General features: G+C 49.8%; 1 protein-coding gene across 4 annotated transcripts in view; it reads left to right on the top strand.

Moving 5' to 3' along the window:
- The window catches only part of IPO13 (importin 13), a 62,013-nt gene that overhangs the window by 12,555 nt on the left and 31,513 nt on the right, over positions 1 to 17,945 (top strand). For all 4 annotated transcript variants that reach the window (XM_030571474.1, XM_030571473.1, XM_030571477.1 and 1 more), the window contains exons 2-3: positions 955 to 1,691; positions 14,074 to 14,214. In XM_030571474.1, coding sequence (XP_030427334.1) covers positions 955 to 1,691; positions 14,074 to 14,214 — 878 coding nt within the window. The remainder of the gene's footprint in view (positions 1 to 954; positions 1,692 to 14,073; positions 14,215 to 17,945) is intronic.

Here is a 17,945-nt window from a genome sequence, read left to right as displayed (position 1 = left end):
CATTTCAGTCTTGCTCTCTGTAGTCTTAAGGCTCTGCATGGGCTTCCGCCAGCCAACCTCTCAGGACAAGTCTCTCCCTTCCCCCCTGCTTTCCCTGCTCACTCTTCATTGAGGACAACCCTCTTCTGCGTCTGCACATGCATCCCACCGGAAGTGCAAGAGCCTTCTCCTTGGCGGCATCTGCCATCTGGAACAGCCTCCCTGTACATCTCTTGGAAACTCTCTCCTATTTTCTCCCCTCCACAAATGATTAAAAACACCTTCATTGTGTAAACCTCTTCTTGTATCTCCCCTCCTGCTACTGCCTTAAAAACAGATGCCCTAGAGACCATGTCTTCCCCCTGCCGTTTTCTGTAATGTATCTGCCATGCTTCCGGGCTGTCTGATCTCATGCTGGGAAGTGGGGAGGTTTGGTCAGGAGGGTTTACCTCCTCTCTGAGGCTCGAGAGCCCCACAGGAGTTCCATAGGTTTTTGAGGCTGGGGGCGGGGGGTGACCTCTGAGGCCCAAACAGACGAGGGGGTGTTATGCTGTTTGTTGACAAGCAGCAAATGACAGTGCTGAGTCAGAAATGAAGCTGAGCCTGTTAGCGTCATGGTCCAGACTAAGTGAAGGGTAGAATGGGAACAAACTGACTCAGCAGTGAGTGCAAACGTGTAAGAGAAGAAAACGTTTTTAGCATTTGGGGATGCGAGGAGAATGGTAACTTCTCTGCAGTCTTCTTCCCCCCCCCCCCCCCCGTGCTGTGGTACAGTCCCGTGAAGCAGGTGGCTTAAATCAGCTGTTCTAATCTAAGACATGGGAAGTGGCGTGGTGTCTTTGGAGACCTAGTGACCAAGTGCGTGGAGAGCTAGTTTGGGGGCCTGTCCCTTATGCTGTTGACTGGGCCTTGGGCTGAGGGTGAGCCATGGCCCAACCCTGCTCCAGTTCCAATATGCTTTTCTCTCTCTTCCAGGCACTCCATCAGTTGTATTATGACCCAAATATTGAGAACAAGAACCTGGCTCAGAAATGGCTGATGCAGGCACAGGTCTCACCCCAGGCATGGCACTTCAGCTGGCTCCTCCTCAATCTGGACAAGGTGCCAGAGATCCAGTACTTTGGGGCCAGCGCCCTCCACATCAAGATCTCCCGCTACTGGAACGACATCCCTGCTGACCAGTACGAGAGCCTCAAGTCACAACTCTTCAGCCAGATCACCCGCTTTGCCAGTGGCTCCAAGATAGTGCTTACCCGGCTCTGTGTGGCGCTGGCCTCGCTGGCGCTCAGCATGATGCCTGACGCCTGGCCCTGTGCTGTGGCGGACATGGTACGCATGTTCCAGGCAGAGGACTCCAATGTGGATGGACAGGCACGCTGCCTGGCACTCCTGGAACTGCTGACAGTACTGCCTGAGGAGTTCCAGACTAGCCGCCTGCCTCAGTACCGCAAAGGGCAGGTACGCAGCGTGCTGGCCCAGGAGTGTGGCTCTGTCTTCCCTTTGCTGGAGCAGCTGCTGCAGCAGCAGGACTCCCCGGGTTTCATCAAGCAGAAGGTGCTGAAGTGTTTCTCCAGCTGGGTGCAGCTGGAGATCCCGCTAATGGACTGTGAGAACCTGATCCAGGCAGCCTTCACCTCCCTGCAGGACCCGGAGCTCTTCGACACGGCTGTGGAGGCCATCGTCAATGCCATTTCCCAGCCGGATGCCCAGAGGTGAGAGCGGCATTCCCCATTCCCTGCTCAGGCTGTGTCATTTGAGCCTGTTTGCCTGCAGTGATGGCCTGGTCCCCTTGGATATGAGAGTGGAGGGGAAGCCTCGGGATTCTGGCTCACTGAGCTGGCTGCAGGTGGAGGGGTGATGGTGATGGTGCATGTGGGCATAGGAGACTGGGAGAGGAGAAGAGAAGCCCCGGCCTTGAGGGTTTCAATGCGATGCTAGTCTGTCTTGGTGACTTCTTCCCCTGCCTTACCCACAGACCCAGGAGGTCAGGGCTGCCAGCTCTCTGCATACATGTTACTGCTCCTGTCCATCTGTGACGGCGCTGCCCATGGGGGCCAGCTGAGGTCACTCAATCAGGGTGAACTGCAAACAAAACGGGGCAGACAAACCCCAAATGCTGGTGGTTATTCTAATACTTAGATTTACCAACCAGCACAAAACAGCTTCTCTAGTACCTCACTGGTTACTTAGAGGTTTAAACCACCCAGTTCCCTTACAGTGCCCAGCCTCAGGCCTCTGTCCAGACACACCTGTCAAACATATGATGATGATTCCTGAAAATCTTATCTCATCATATAAAAGAAAAAGTTCTTCTAATCCCAAAGGATCAGCCACATACCCAGGTCCAATTATAACTTAGATCTTACCCAAAATACACGCTACAGCCAATTCTTATTAACTAAGCTAAAATTTATTAGAAAAGAAAAGAGAGAGTGTTGGTTGAAAGATCAATATACATACAGACTTGACTTCAATTCTTGAGGTTCAGATACATAGTAGAGGTGAGCTTGTAGTAGCCAAAAGTCCTTTTAGAAATAGTCCATAGATTATAGTCCAATGTCCATATTCAGGGTGGCTCCAGTCAATGACTGGGGATCTCAATCCTTATGGCTTAAGGTTTCCCCCTCTTGAAACCCAAAGCAGATCTGAGATGAAGAAGGATTGGTCCGAGGGTTCTTATACATTTCCAGCAGCCTTTCGGCCTGAGAAAACAATAGGCTTAACTCCTTCCAAATGTCCTGGCAATTAGTACAGGGTAATTTATCCATCAAACAGTTCAAATACAGGTTACCCCAACCTTCAAAGAGACACATAGACAATAATACTATTTCACTCAAGTATCATCATAAATATTAATATTCCTTTTTTGATCTTTGAAGTAAAACTATAGCAATAGACAAGACTTGTTTGCTTATATCACAAGACCAGAGCTAACACCTCCCCTTCTACCTCTAACAATTCAGACTTGCATTTCAAAGCTCTATTCATTTACATATCTTGCTAACCAGTCCTTAAGGTTCACCCATGGGTCAGGTCAGTCGGTGAGGTGAGTTAATGAACTCTTTCTGGCCCTGTCCCCTTTCAATGAGATATTATGTTATACTCATAACGTCACACCATCACATTGCAGGCTGCCCAGACGCCCGCACGCTGAGCTGGCTCAGGCTGGAGAAGGGGGACATGGTTAGCCATTTAGTCTCCCTAGTGACTGGAGAGCAGGGCCTTGAATGCCATGGGTGCTGTTCAGAGGCCCCTTGCCACTGACCCATGAGCTCTTCTGCAGACTCCTGCTCTGTCTGGGGCTCTCTCTGAGGGGCAGCAGCTGCCAGCTCTCAGTTCTCTGAAGAGCCCTCAAGTAGATGCTATGCAGCTCTGCCCTTCTTCTCTCCTGCAGATAGGGTTTCTTGTTGCCTCGGTGTCTGAGGAATGAAACACCTGGCTGAGAAACAGATGGCTCAGCTCAGTCCAGGGAGACGCTGCTTGGCTGCACTACAGACACTGGGCAGCCAAAGAGCATATTTCATGTAGGCTTGTCTCCTCTCTCCACATCCCTAGCTTCTTTGTACGTCCAAGGTGTGTCAATTCCTCTTTGATCTTGGCTGTGACTCTCCCTGGAGAGCAGAGCCGTGAGACGGCAAGGGCCCCCTCAGACCATGGCTCCTGAGCCCCTAATTAGGCTGTATCTGAGCAGCAGCCATCCTCCAGATCGTGGCACTGATGCCCACAAAATGGAGAGTACATGAGTCTCATCGGTCACGTTCCCGCTTCATTGCTTAGCACCTCTCCTCATTTTCCCTGGGAGGAGAAGGGCTGAATTAGGGATCTGAGTGAGCTAGGTGCTGCTGTGCAGCAAGCTATGACTTCCACAGGAGTCTGAACAACTACCGGGAATCCCAGTGTTGGTGCATATGCTGATTCTAGAGCAGAGGTTGCTGAAGTCAAGGCCATGGTTCACTGGGTCCTCTAAGATATAGATGCTGCTTCTGGAGACTAAAGATCCCAGCATACATTGTAGCCTGATTGATTGGATCATGATGGAGCATTGCTTCCTGGAAGCTGTAGTCTCCTTTACCAGTGGGAATTGGCCTCAAGGCTGGGACTAGAACGCAGGAGTTCCTGGTTCCCAGCCTCATACTCAGTCCACTGGACTCTGCACTCTGACCTGTCCCCCCTGGAGCAGGCAGGGACTCTAATTCTCCTCTCCCGTGGTGTGCAGGGATGAGGATACCCAGGTTCTGGGCGCACGGAGTGTATGTTATCACCTACGAATGTGTAAAGCACCTTGCGCTGAACACTATGGCACGAGCGCAAACCTGACCGTCCAGTTCAGCGTGCATTGTTCTAGGGCTGCTGCGGCAGGAAAACAGAGGTGAGACATGTCGTCAGCACAGACTCGGTGTCAGGCACTGCGCAGCACAGATCTCCAGGGGGCGGGAATATCACCAGAGGGGCAACATGAGGCCTTGCTCTGAGACATGGTTCTGAGCTGGCAGCTACTCAGGAGAGGGATTTTCTTTAGGTCTTTACACAGTGCTGAGTGCGCAGTCAGTAAGGTGTGATAATGAATGGTGGGGGGCTGTGGGGGCAGATCCTGATGCAACAGCAGTAAATGTAAAATGGGGAGGTGTTAGTGCTGCTAGTACAGCACCTCATGCTGTCAGTCAGCAGACAAACATCATTCTGTTTGAGCTGTGCATGGTGGGGAGGTAGGTCAGTGTTATCCCTGCTCTGTGGATAAGGGAGCTGAAGTGCTCAAGGGATTACGTGACCACGGTGACAGTAGCAGAGGACCCATCCCATCAGGATATGCCAAGGTGGCAGGTCCCAACATTGGGGCTGGATGGTGGGAGTCCACTCCCCTTCTCTCCACCTGCTGTTTCCATCTGTCTTGCCTGCCAGGATGCATGAACCTGGGGCCTGAGTGCTCCTCCTTGGTCATGGCAGGTGTTGGGTCTGAGCTGCTGCTGCTGACACCATAGCAGGTGCTCTCTCCGTAGGCTGCAGGTCTGTGGACTGTTGACGGTAGCCTCGGTGCATTACCGTTTGTCTCAATCCAGCAGCCAGTTTCCTCTGCTCACTTTAAGCTGCTGTCCTGCCCCTCTCCCTCCTCCTGTCCTGGTTCTTTTATCATGCTGGTCGCTCTTGTGGCCCGAGGACACTGAGATCCATCATCTTACTGCCTGGGATTCACAGCCACCTCCCTGCTGCCCTGCGTCCCTACGTCTTGTAGAACCAGAGCAGGCTAGTGGATGTCTGCAGCATAGGCATACCTCAAAGGAGCAGTTAGGCACCTGCGGCTGGCCTGTGCCAGCGGGCTTGACCTAAGGAGATGTTTAATCATGGTGTAGACATTTGGGCTTGTCTGGAACCCTTCCACCTCACAGGGTCCTAGAGCCCAGGCTCCAGTCTGAGCCCGAACATCTACATGGCAATTAAACAGCCCCTTAGCCTGAGCCCCCCGAGCCCGAGTCAGCTGGCAGGGGCCAGCAGTGGGTGAGTGTTTGCAGCGTAGACATAACCAATGTGTCCCTCAGCCCCCTCGTTTATTCTGTGGGACACCAGCCAGCCATCCCTGTCATCTGTCTCACCTGCAGGAACATCTACCTGCTGGTTAGGTGTGACTCCCCACTGCCTTTCTCCCTGTGTCTAGCTTTGGCAACATAGGAGAGACCTGAGGTTCCCTAGAACGGACTCCATTGGCTTTGGGAGGGGATAGGGTGTGTTTGGATGTGGATATCCGACAGTGTCCTGGGGCCAAACAGTGTTTCCTCTTGTAACTCCTCCATCACTGCATCCCTGGGCTCCTTGTGGCACTCTGAGCCGGCAGAGTCACCACGAGCAGCAGGCACACGGTGCTGGTCCACCCTGGCTCTGCCCCACTTGTTTCTTCTTCCTGGATGCACTCTGCCCCACCCACTCCTGTCTGTGTCGCTCAGCGGTGAGAGGAGCCGCAGCCCATCCAGTTCTCCCAAAGCCTCCAGGGAGTCTCCTGATCTTTTTGTCTGTCTGGCTCTTTCCACATCCATCTCTGAGGTTCCTGCTGCTGCTCAGCCTCATTCCTCCCTGCTCTTTGCCCTTGCAGGTGCCTAGCCCTGGCGCCTGTGCTGCTTGTGCACCCTCCCTGCCTCCCATCCTGGAGCTGCAGGCAGAGACCATCCTTAGTGTTCCTCCACTGACCTGGGCCTTGATTCCGGGACAGACTCCACGCCGTGAGTCACTCACCTCCCCGAGGAGGGCTGGTTCTGGCCTCCTGGGAAGTGGGAACTCTGAAAAAGATTTGGGGGTTGTGGTGGACAATCTACGCCTGGGGGAATTCTACAGCACTGTGCATGCACAGAATTTATGTCCCCCACAGATTTCTTTGCTTACCTGAAGAAAAATGATTTTCTGATGGGGAAGCAAAGGGAAGTCACAAGAGCAGTCATGTGACCTTCCCCAGCAGTATGTTTCGGTGCCCATGGCAGCCGGCAGAGACAGAAATCACAGTAGGGCAGGGGTAGAGACTGGGGAAGACCTGGCTGATGGCTCCTATCCTGCGCCAGGCTCAGCTGCTAGTCCTGGCTGGGCTGGGGTGGACAGGAGTTCCTCTTCCCTGGCACGGCATCCAGGGCAGATCCACCCCCCAGACTTCCCCCACAGCTGTAGGAAGCTCTGCAAACTCCCCCACCCCCCGGCTTTCTGCACCTATCACTCGTCAGCTGCAGGGGAAGGGATCACTGTACGGAGAGCTGCTCTCCCATCCAACCAACAGCCGTGCATCCAGATCCTCTCATACGCAGACCCTCCTGCGGTGCCTAACACCCCCTTGACAAGCCCCATTCCCCCTGGACCTAGACCTCTCCGATGAGCCACCGACACCTGGATCCCCACCTCGCCAAGCTCCAACCAGCTGCATCTAGATTCCCATCTCACTGAGCCCTCCCACACCCAGACCTCGCCTGCTGAGCTCTATCCCTCCACACACCCAGACCCCCCTGCAGAATGCTCTCAACCCACACCTGGTTCCCTCAGTATTTGCTGGACTGAGCCTGCCTGCCCACACCTGGTGCACACTGGGATGTTTCTGGGGCAGGCCTAGTCCTCGCACTGTCTGGGTTGGGTGCAGCGTCAGCACTGAGTCCATGTCCTGGGGGGCGCTGCAGGGTGATCTCCCACCTTGGTGCAACCAGTGGCCTGTGCTCGCCAATGCCGTGCTGGAGCCGCCACATTTATTTGACAAAATTAGCAGAATTTTAAAATACTGTGTGCAGAATTTAGTGTGTGTAGAATTTGTACTTGTTTGGCGCGGAATGCCCTCAGGAGTAACAGTCAGCGGAACATGAACTTCCAGTTCTCGACCTGTGATCACAATAGTCCTTTCTGGCTTTGGAATCTGTGCCTTTGTTAATCTATTTCTACTCTTCCTTCTCTGTCCCCTGACCACTCCCTCTCTCCCATTGACTGTGCTCCCCACGTTTCAATGGCTTTCAGAGGTGCTCCTCCCCTCCCATCTCCCTCGGAGCCCCTTCCATCCCTTCCCTCCTCAGCCTGCTTCACTGAGGGTATATCTACATCTACAATTTTGCAGCACTGGTTGTTACAGCTGTATTAGTACAGCGCTGGATCCTCTACACCCGAGGCACGACCGGGTGTACGGCCAGCGCTGCAAACAGGGAGTTGCAGCGCTGGTAATGCCCTGCAGGTGTGTACACATCCTAAGTTGCAGCGCTGTAACCCCCTCACCAGCGCTGCAACTTTGTAGTGTAGACAAGGCCTGAGAGATAATCTATAACCAGACAACCCTTTGAAGTTTTAGTTCTGATAAGGTGCTGTCAGCATGGAGCTAATCTGATGGGATCTCCCTTTGGCTCACGCTGTGTGATCGGCATGGAATGCAGCTTGTCACTGGGCAAGGAGAATCTCCCAGCCTGTGTTCTCCTGGAGTCTGGGACCCTCTGCCTCCCAGCATCTCTGCAGTGCTGATGGCAAGCCACAGGTCCCTGGAACCTTAGCTGAAATGACCACTCGATACTGTGATGTTATGAGTGTAATATAATATCTCATTGAAAAGTGTCAGGGCCAGAAAGAGTTAATTACCTCACAGACTGACCTGACTTGTGGCTGAACTTTACAGACTTGTTAGGAAAATATGTAAATGAATAGAGCTTTGAAATGCAAGTCTGCATTGTTAGAGGTAGAAGGGGAGGTGTTTGCTCAGGTCTTGGGATGCAAGCAAACAAGTCTTGTCTATTGCTATAGCTTTGATTCAAAGATCCAAAAAGAAATATTAACATTTAGGAAGATACTTGAGTGAAATAGTATTATTGTCTGTGTCTCTTTGAAGGTTGTGGTAACCTGTATCTGAACTGTTAATGGATAAATTACCCTGTGCTAATTGCCAGGATGTTTGGGAGGAGAGTTAAGCCTATTGTTTTCTCAGGCCAAAAGGCTGCTGTAAATGTATAAGAACCCTGGGACACAATCCTGCTTCATCTCAGATCTGCTTTGGGTTTCAAGAGGGGGAAACCTTAAGCCATAAGGATTGAGCTCCCCAGTCACTGAAGGAAGTCACCCTGAATATGGACATTGAGGAGGTCCTAGAGCCTGGACTCCGTCTGAGCCCGAACAGCTACACTGCAGTTAAACAGCCCCTTAGTCTGAACCCCCCGCCCCGAGTCGGCTGGCACTGGTCAGCCACAGGTATCTACTTGCAGTGTGAGCACACCCAATGTGGTCTGGGAGCCCAGGACTCCTGGGTTCTGTTCCCAGCCTTGACACTGACTTGCTAAGTAATCCATTCTCTCTGCACCTTACTGTCCTCTGTATGAAGCGGGAAGTAATGCACGCTTTCCTAGTTTTGTGTGGGACAAAGATCTCTGTAGTGGGAGAGCACATTATCTATTGTGGCAGTTTGCAATCCTCTGGGGCAGCTTTGACAAGGCAAGTGGAGTCAGCCATGTCCCTCACCCTCCCACTAGCAGTGGTGCCAGGGAGGAAAACAGTGCTGTGTGGGCTGACCTAGTAAGGGACTTGGTTAGAAACTGCTGGGCTCTAGCATCTCTGCACAGACTGGTGGAGCCTTGGGAACTGCAGGCAGCGCCTGCATAGACTTAGGGCAGATGCGGAGAGAGACTGACTGACCTGGTGCCAATAAGAAGGCCGGGGTGGGGGCTATCTCCAGTGGCTGGAGAAAGGGGTGGAACTGGGTCTCTCCATCTGCCTAGCCCCTTCTATCAGCTGGGGGGATATTAGGTTTTTGGTCTCTTTCTCCTAGTAGAATGACACATCACCACTCCACTCTAGCATGTGGGGAGATGGGAGCCAGGAGGTAAGGCTCGTCATTTGAAATGGGCAGTTACTGTCCCCTGAGAAGATGCTGGGTGGGTCACATGGTGTCCTCGTTTGCTGTTCTTGGTCTGTCCTCTCCAGTAACCAGGCTACTGGATTCCCATCCCAGAAGAGGAAGTGGTAGGAGAGCAGGCCCAGAGCTTCTCCTGGTGGAGTACACATGGATTCTTTGATCAGAAGTCCCTTAGCTCTGCTGCTGGATTGCTGGTCAGGGAAGATCAGATTGGCTGAAGAATGAGGGACATTCTTCTTCTCCTGGTGTTTAGATGGAGGATCTGTCCACAGTTTGACTGCGCTGGAATTTGATTGCAGGGCTCAGTAGAGAGCAGCCTCCTTTATACTGAGGCTCTTCCACCAGGTCATTCAGGGCAACGAAATCCATCTTCTCCGGCACAGAATCCTAATGTGTCTCACTTTGGGGTGGCCAGCTCTCTGCCTGCCGTTACACATTCTCAGTGCTAGTCGCTTAATGCAGATTCCCCAGGCCCATCCTGTCCTGGGTTTTGCCATATGGTAAAGGCACAAGCCCCTGTTTTATTTTCATAGGTCCCAAGGCCAGAATGGACCGTTATGATCATCTAGTTTGACCTGTACAACACAGGCCAGAGAGCTGCCCCCAAATAATTCCTAGAGCAGAGCTTCTAGAAGAACATCCAGTCGTGATTTTAAAATTGCCAGTGATGGCGAATCCACCACAACACTCGGTAGATAGTTAACCATTGGAGCAATCTCCCTGTCAAAACTTACGCCTTATTTCCAGTCTGAATGTGTCTAGCTTCAACTTCCAGCCACTGGATGGTGTTAGACCTTCCTCTGCTAGCCTGGAGATCCCATTTGTAACTCTTTGTTCCCCATGTAGATACGTACTCAGAGAGCTCAATCTACTTAGCTTAATAAAGAAGGATGAGGGGTGATGATTACAGTGGGTAGAAGGCAGGTTTTCTCATCCTTTAATCTTTTTCTTGGCTCTTCTCTGAACCCTCTCCAATTTATCAACATCCTTCTTGAATTACGGCCACCGAAACTGGACACAGGATTCCAGCAGCAGTCGCACCCAGTGCCAGAGACAAAGGTAAATTTACCTCTCTGCTCCTACTCAAGGTTCCCATTCATGCACCCCAGGATCCTATGAGCTCTTTTGGCCACAGCGTCCCACTGCAAGCTCGTGTTCAGATCATTATCCACCATAGCTCCCCAATCTTTTTCAGGGTCACTGCTGCCCAAGACAGAGACCCTATCCTGCAAGTGGGGCCTGCGTTGTTTGTTCCTAGATGTGCACATTTACACATAGCTGTATTTAAATGCTGCATTGTTTGTTTGTACCCAGCTTACCAAGCAGTCCGGATTGCTCCATATCTATCTCTTCATTATGTATTGCTCCCCCAATATTTGTGATTTGCAAACTTATTCAGTGATGATTTTATGTTTTATTCCAGCTCATTGATTCAAATAAATTAAATAGTGAAGTGCCAACACCTGGCCTTGTGGGATCCCACCGGAAACACTCATGCGATGTTTCCCCTTTTGCAGTTACATTTTGAGATCTATCAGCCAGCTTTTAATCCATTTGATATATGCCATGTTAATTTTATATCTTTCTATCCTTGTCCCTGAGATCTCCACACCAGTGTGGTTTGAGGAGACCATGTTGTTGATTCTGGGTTCTGGGAGGTCTCTTCTTGGTCTGCAGGGTGAAGGCTGCTTTTGAATCAAGTGAAGCCCTCAGCCCAGCCCTGCCAGCTCCATGGGCTTGTAAAGAGTCTTTCAGCATTTTAAAGACTTGGCAGAGTCATGTCTCTGAAATAGGATAGGATCTGTGGGGAAGCACCCCTACTCTTCATCCTGCCCTTGGAGCCTTCACTTAGAAGGTCCTGACTCCTTGGCCACAAAATCTCAGCCTTCACATACATCATCATTCTTTCCCTTTCCTTCTCTTCTGGAAGAGAGAATAAAAATGCCCCCAGTGAGCACTCTGCACTGGTCCTAGGCAGTACTTCACTTGCCATACCTCATTCATTGGCAGTGGCACTCCCAGGTAAGGGTCAGGGGATGCTGGACACTGCGTGCAGCTTGTGTGTCTGCATGTTCTCTACCGCTGAGTGAGGGCGGAACAGCTGCATCTCCAGATAATATGCCTCAGTGACCAGGTAACTGACAAGCTGCATATTAGCCTCCAGCACAGCCTCTCTCTGGGGGCCATCAGCTGCTCTTCTCTGTCACTTCTCGCTTGTCGCCATGGTTATAATCACGTATTGGCAGCCCTGAGTAGATTGACATGCGTGGAATTGCTGCGCGTTGTTCTGGAATGCTGCTGTGCGGGGGCCTGGGCATGGGAGATGGGCACGCATGCGGTAGCTGATCCAGGGAAAAGGGGACCAGCTTGGCAAGAGCCCTCCATGACTGGCTTGGGGAAGGGAAGGATGCAACAGGGAGCATGCAGTGCCTTCTCTGTCATAAAGGACCACTGCACTGCGCACGCAGGGATGACTGCTCAGAGAGGCTCTGTTAGCGCTGGATGCGGGGTGTCCGTAGTTCATGTGTGGCAGGCACTGCCCAGGTGCAGTGACTTCCCTTATGTCGCTTGTGTAATCTGGATAGTGTTTCTCCCTGGGAAACTTCACTCATTCCCATACTTGGGGGTGCTGGTACAAACAATGTCCATGTAGAGTGAGGTCTGAGTGCTGGACTCTCGGTGAAAGCTGCCGCTCTGGTCTGCCTTGGTGCAGGGTGCAGCAAGTGTGTGTCTCCCACACACAGCGTGGTGTGTAATGGTGATGGAGGTTCATGGTGTGCTGGGTGGGCATGGTGCCAGGGGACTTCCTCCCCTGCTTTCGGGGCGCTGTGCCTAGGCTTGGGTGTTCTGCTCACTTGGGCTATCAGATGGCCCAGAAAGTACCTTCCCGCTCCCTGGAGCTCCCCACTGAGCAGGGCTGGGGAGTCAGCAACCAAGGGACAAGCCTCTCCTTGACATAATCAATGGATTTGTGTGAACACTGACTGGTGTGATGTTGCTGCAAGGTAGGCCCCTGCGCGTGAGCTGCCTGATTCTCTGCACAGGACCAGTGTATGGTAGCTGTGCTCTCCCCAGAGCTGCTGCCAGCCCACCCTGCCTGGGGAGGTCAGGAGCATGGCAGAGTGATCCATGGCTCCTTCATGCACACACAGTCTGGAGGGGAGGATGACTAATCTCCCCCACACACCCGTTCTTCTGGGGCCAGAGCTCCCATGGCTCCTGCCCAGGGAAGCACAAGCTGCTAGAGAGTTGTTGGGAAGCCTAGAGGTGACAGAGGGCCGGGGACTACCGCCACAGGCCTGTTCTGTATCGATGCTGGTTCTGGGCCCCTCTCTTTGCTGCAGGGGTTAAGCTGTGGGAAAGGTCCAGGAGGGCCTTGGCTCCCCCGTGGACTTCCTCCTCAAGCCCATCTCCTGCTGATGGGAGGAGAGCATCCCTCCGGGGATGAGGGGCTACCAATGGCTCGTTTGAGCCAAGAAGAACATAAGAGAGGCCACACTGGGTCAGACCAAAGGTCCATCTAGCCCACTATCCTGTCTGGCACAGTGGCCAGTGCCAGGTGCCCCAGAAGGAATGAACAGACCAGGTAATCATCAAGTGATCCCTCCCCTGTTGCCCATTCCCAGCTTCTGGCAAACAGAGACTAGAGACAACATCCCTGCCCATCCTGGCTAATAGCCATTGATGGACCCATCCTCCATGAATGTTTCTAGCCCTTTTTTGAACCTTGTTATAGTCTTGGACTTCACAACATCCTCTGGCAAAGAGTTCCACAAGTGCGTTGTGTGAAAAAGTATTTTTTTGTTTGTTTTAAACCTGCTGCCTATTAATTTCATTTGGCTTCCCCTAGTTCTTGTGTTATGAGAAGGAGTAAATAACACTTTCTTATTCGCTTTCTCCACATCAGTCATGATTTTATAGACCTCTATCATATCCCCCCTTAGTCGTCTCTTTTCCAAGCTGAAAAGTCCCAGTCTGATTAATCTCTCCTCATACGGCAGCCATTCCATACTCCAATCATTTTTGTTGTTCTTTACTGAACCTTTTTAAAGTCCAGTGTAACTTTTTTGAGATGGGGTGACCACATCTGCTCGCAGTATTCAAGATGTGGGCGTACCATAGATTTATATAGAGGCAACATAATATTTTCTGTCTTATTATCTATCCCTTTCCTAATGATTCCCAACATTCTGTTCGCTTTTGACTGCTGCTGCATATTGAATGGATATTTTCAGATAATTATTCACAATGACTCCAAGATCTTTCTTGAGTGGTAACAGCTAATTTAGACCCCATCATTTTGTATAGATAGTGAGATTGTTTTCCAATGTGCATTACTTTACATTTATCAACATTGAATTTCATCTACCATTTTGTTACCCAGTCATCCAGTTTAGTAGCTCTTCGCAGTCTGCTCTGGACTTAACTATCTTGAGTGGTTTTGTATCATCTGCAAATTTTGCCACCTCAGTGTTTACCCCTTTTTCGAGATCATTTAGGAATATGTTGAATAGGACTGGGCCCAGTACAGTTCCCCTGGAGAACACCACTATTTACCCCTCTCTCCATTCTGAAAACTGAATGTTTATTCCTACCCTTTGTTTCCTATCTTTTAACCAGTTACTTTTAACCAGAGACTTGGCCGTGTGATGGGAGAGAGGGAGGGAAGGAGAGACCATCTCCTGGCAGGGGCAGGGCCTGTGGGGTGGGTTAATGTCTTTTTGTACCTGATGCAGGCTCTCTTCTGCTGGCAGGTACGTGAACACTCTACTGAAGCTCATTCCCCCCGTGCTGGGCCTCCAGGAGCAGCTGCGCCAGGCTGTCCAGGGTGGAGACATGGAGACGTCTCATGGGATCTGCCGTATTGCCGTGGCCCTGGGAGAGAACCATTCCCGGTGAGTTCGGGATCTAAGGGCTTGGTGCTGCCCTGGAAGCGCCCATGCTCTTGTGGAGGGGAAATGTCTGCTTGGGCTGATGCCATGATGCCCCCTGGGGATAGGGGAGTAGGTACTTGGTCTCTACTGTGCCCCTCCTCGTCGCTGTGGCTGGGCAAATCTGCATGGTGCTGTGTCAGATTTCCTGGGAGACAAGGGTGAAGGGCGAACGTCGCCTGCAAATGCTGAGCTGAACGGGCCGTCCCCTGAGATCAGTCTGCTGGCTGGACAGCATGTTTGGTAGACATGCTGCTCCTCCCACCTCACCTCGGAGTGCGTATGGAGGAGCCCATGGGACCTGTCGTCCTCCCCATCCCTTCTTGGGGCAGCCTGCTGCGCTGGTGAGCAGGCCTGTGGGCATAGCTGGGCCTGCATCCCAGATCGCAATGCTGAGCTCAGTGAGCAGGAGCTGTCCCTGTGGGGTGAGTGCAGGGCAGGGAGTTTGAAGGGGGACTGAGTCCGGACTAGCCAGCTGCACCAGCACAGCCTCACTTCAGAGATTGCATCCAGCAACAGTGGCATATCCGTGCTCTCGTGGCCCCTTATTAGCGCAGGGGCCTGTTGTATTCATTTAGATGGAATATATGGGCCCCAAAGGCCAAAGATGCTAACGGGGGCTGTCAAGCAAATAAAAAAAATTAATCACAATTAATTGCGCAACTAAAAACATTAATCGCGCGATAACAATAATAGAATATAATTTAAATATTTTTGGATGTTTTCTACATTTTCAAATCTATTGATTTTGTGTACAATACAGAATAAAAACTGTACAGTGCTCACTTTATATTTATTACAAATATTTGCACAGTAAAAAACAAGAGTATATTTCAGTTCACCTAGTACAAGTACTGTAGTGCAATCTTTATTATGAAAGTTGAACATACAAATATAAAATTGTGTACAAAAAACTGCATTGAAAAATAAAACAATGTAAAACTTTAGAACCTACTGTCATAAACAGATAGCTAAGGATTAACGTCTCTTTCACCTGGAAAAAAGTAATCTGAAACACCTGACCAGAGGACCAATCAGGAAACCAGACTTTTTCAGGTCTGGGTGGAGGGAAGTTTGTGTCTGAGTTCTTTGTCCTCTGCCTGTACTCTCTCGGCTATGAGAAGTGATTTTTTCTGTCTCCTACCTTTCTAATCTTCTGTTTCCCAGTTGTAAGTACAAAAGATCAGATAGTGATTTATATGGTTTTTTTGTATTTACATGTGTGTAGTTGCTGGAATGTGTTAAATTGTATTCTTTTGAATAAGGCTGTTTATTCATATTTCTTTTAAGAAATTGACCCTGTATTTGTCACCTTAATACAGAGAGACCATTTTTATGTATTTTTCTTTCTTTTTACATAAAGCTTTCTTTTTAAGACCTGTTGGAGTTTTTCTTTAGCGGGGAACTCCAGGGAATTGAGTCTGTGCTCACCAGGCAATTGGTGGGAGGAAGAAGTCAGGGGGAAATCTGTGTGTTAGATTTACTACCCTGACTTTGCATTTCCTCTGGGTGAGGGGGAAAGAGAGATTAGCTCTCGGTACTTCTGTTTTCCAAGGCTGGAAACGGGGAGGGTGGAATCCCTCTGTTTAGATTCACGGAGCTTGCTTCTGTGTGTCTCTCCAGGAACACCTGGAGGGGGGAAGGGAAAAGGTTTATTTCCCTTTGTTGTGAGACTCAAGGGATTTGGGTCTTGGGGTCCCCAGGGAAGGTTTGGGGGGGACCAGAGTGCCCCAAAACACTCTAATTTTTTGGGTGGTGGCAGCTTTACCAGGTCCAAGCTGGTAACTAAGCTTGGAGGTTTTCATGCTAACCCCCATATTTTGGACGCTAAGGTCCAAATCTGGGACTAGGTTATGACACCTACAAGTCCACTCAGTCCTACTTCAGCCAGTTACTCAGACAAACAAGTTTGGTTACAAATGCAGGAGATAATGCTGTCCACGTCTTGTTTATAATGTCAGCTGAAAGTGAGAACGGACGTTCGCATGGCACTGTTGTAGCCGGCATCGCAAGATATTTGTGCCAGATGCGCTAAAGATTCATATATCCCTTCATGCTTCAACCGCCATTCCAGAAGACATGTGTCCATGCTGATGACAGGTTCTGCTCGATCACGATCCAAAGCAGAGCGAACTGATGCATGTTCGTTTTCATCATCTAAGTCAGATGCCAGCAGCAGAAGGTTGATTTTCTTTTTTGGTGGTTTGGGTTCTGTAGTTTCCTCATCAGAGTGTTGCTCTTTTAAGACTTCGGAAAGCAAGCCGCCACACCTCATCTCTCAGATTTTGGACAGCACTTCAGATTCTTAAACCTTGGGTTGGGTGCTGTAGCTATTTTTAAAAATCTCACATTGGTACCTTCTTTGCGTTTTGTCAAATCTGCAGTGAAAATGTTCTTAAAACGAACAACATGTGCTGGGTCATTATCCGAGACTGCTGTAACATGAAATATAGGGCAGAATGTGGGTGAAACAGAACAGGAGACGTACAATTCTCCCCCAAGGAGTTCAGTCACAAATTTAACACATTATTTTAACGAGCATCATAAGCATGGAAGCATGTCCTCTGGAATGGTGGCTGAAACATGAAGGGACATATGAATGTTTAGCATATCTGGCATGTAAATATCTTGCAATGCTAGCTACAAAAGTGTCATGCGAATGTCTGTTCTCACTTTCAGGTGACATTGTAAATAAGAAGCGGACAGCATTATCTCCAGTAAATGTAAACTAACGTGTTTGTCTTAGCGATTGACTGAATAAGAAGTAGGACTGAGTGGACTTGTAGGCTCTCAAGTTTTACGTTTTTGTTTTTGGGTGCAGTTATGTAAAAATAAAACCCTACATTTGTAAGTTGCACTTTCATGATAAAGGAATTGTACTACAGTACTTGTATGAGGTGAATTGAAAAATAGTGTTTCTTTTGTTTATCATTTTAAGGTGTAAATATTTGTAATAAAAAAGTAGTAATATAAAGTGAGCACTGTATACTTTGTATTCTGTGTTGTAATAGAAATCAGTGTGTTTGAAAATATAGAAAAACATCCAAAATTTTTAAATTTCAATTGGTAGTCTATTGTTTAACAGTGCAATTAATCACGATTAATTTTTTAAATCACAGTTAAAAAAATTTTTGTTAATTGCGTGAGTTTACGGCAATTAAATGACAGCTCTAGTGTTAACATGACGCTGAAACTGTCCAGTGTTAAACAAGGGTCAGGGTTTGCTATCCAGAGACCTCGGACTGCTCCGTCCCAAGGCAAAGACACCAGGAACAACCCTTCAACTTTTCATTAAAGATACAGGAAAAGAAGGAAAACCAGTTGAGGCCTTTGAAATGTGAAGTATTTAGTCAGGTTTTCATTGTAACAACATCCCTTGTTTTAGAAGGACCCCACTCCTCACTCGACAGGCTGGTAGATGGTGTCAGAGGCGGGAGTAATTGGCCTTTTGGGGTTAGTGGAGCTGGGCTGGAGCTGGTGCTGTTGAAGTTTGAGCCTGTTTGCTAGAAGATGAAACCAGACAAACACACATGGAAGGGAGAGAGAAAAGAGCAGCAGAGATAGAGGCTGCAGCTTCTGTCTATGATATTGACTCTTGCATCCTCACTGCTGGAGAAACACAGGCCCAGCCCACACTCTCAGCAGATGACGCTGTGATGGGTTGGATCACAGAAACCCTCTTGGGAGCTTCCAGC

Source organism: Gopherus evgoodei, chromosome 8 (assembly GCF_007399415.2).
Source record: "Gopherus evgoodei ecotype Sinaloan lineage chromosome 8, rGopEvg1_v1.p, whole genome shotgun sequence".
In the NCBI taxonomy this organism is placed as follows: Eukaryota; Metazoa; Chordata; order Testudines; family Testudinidae; genus Gopherus; species Gopherus evgoodei.
This window is presented reverse-complemented; position numbering and strand designations above follow the sequence as displayed.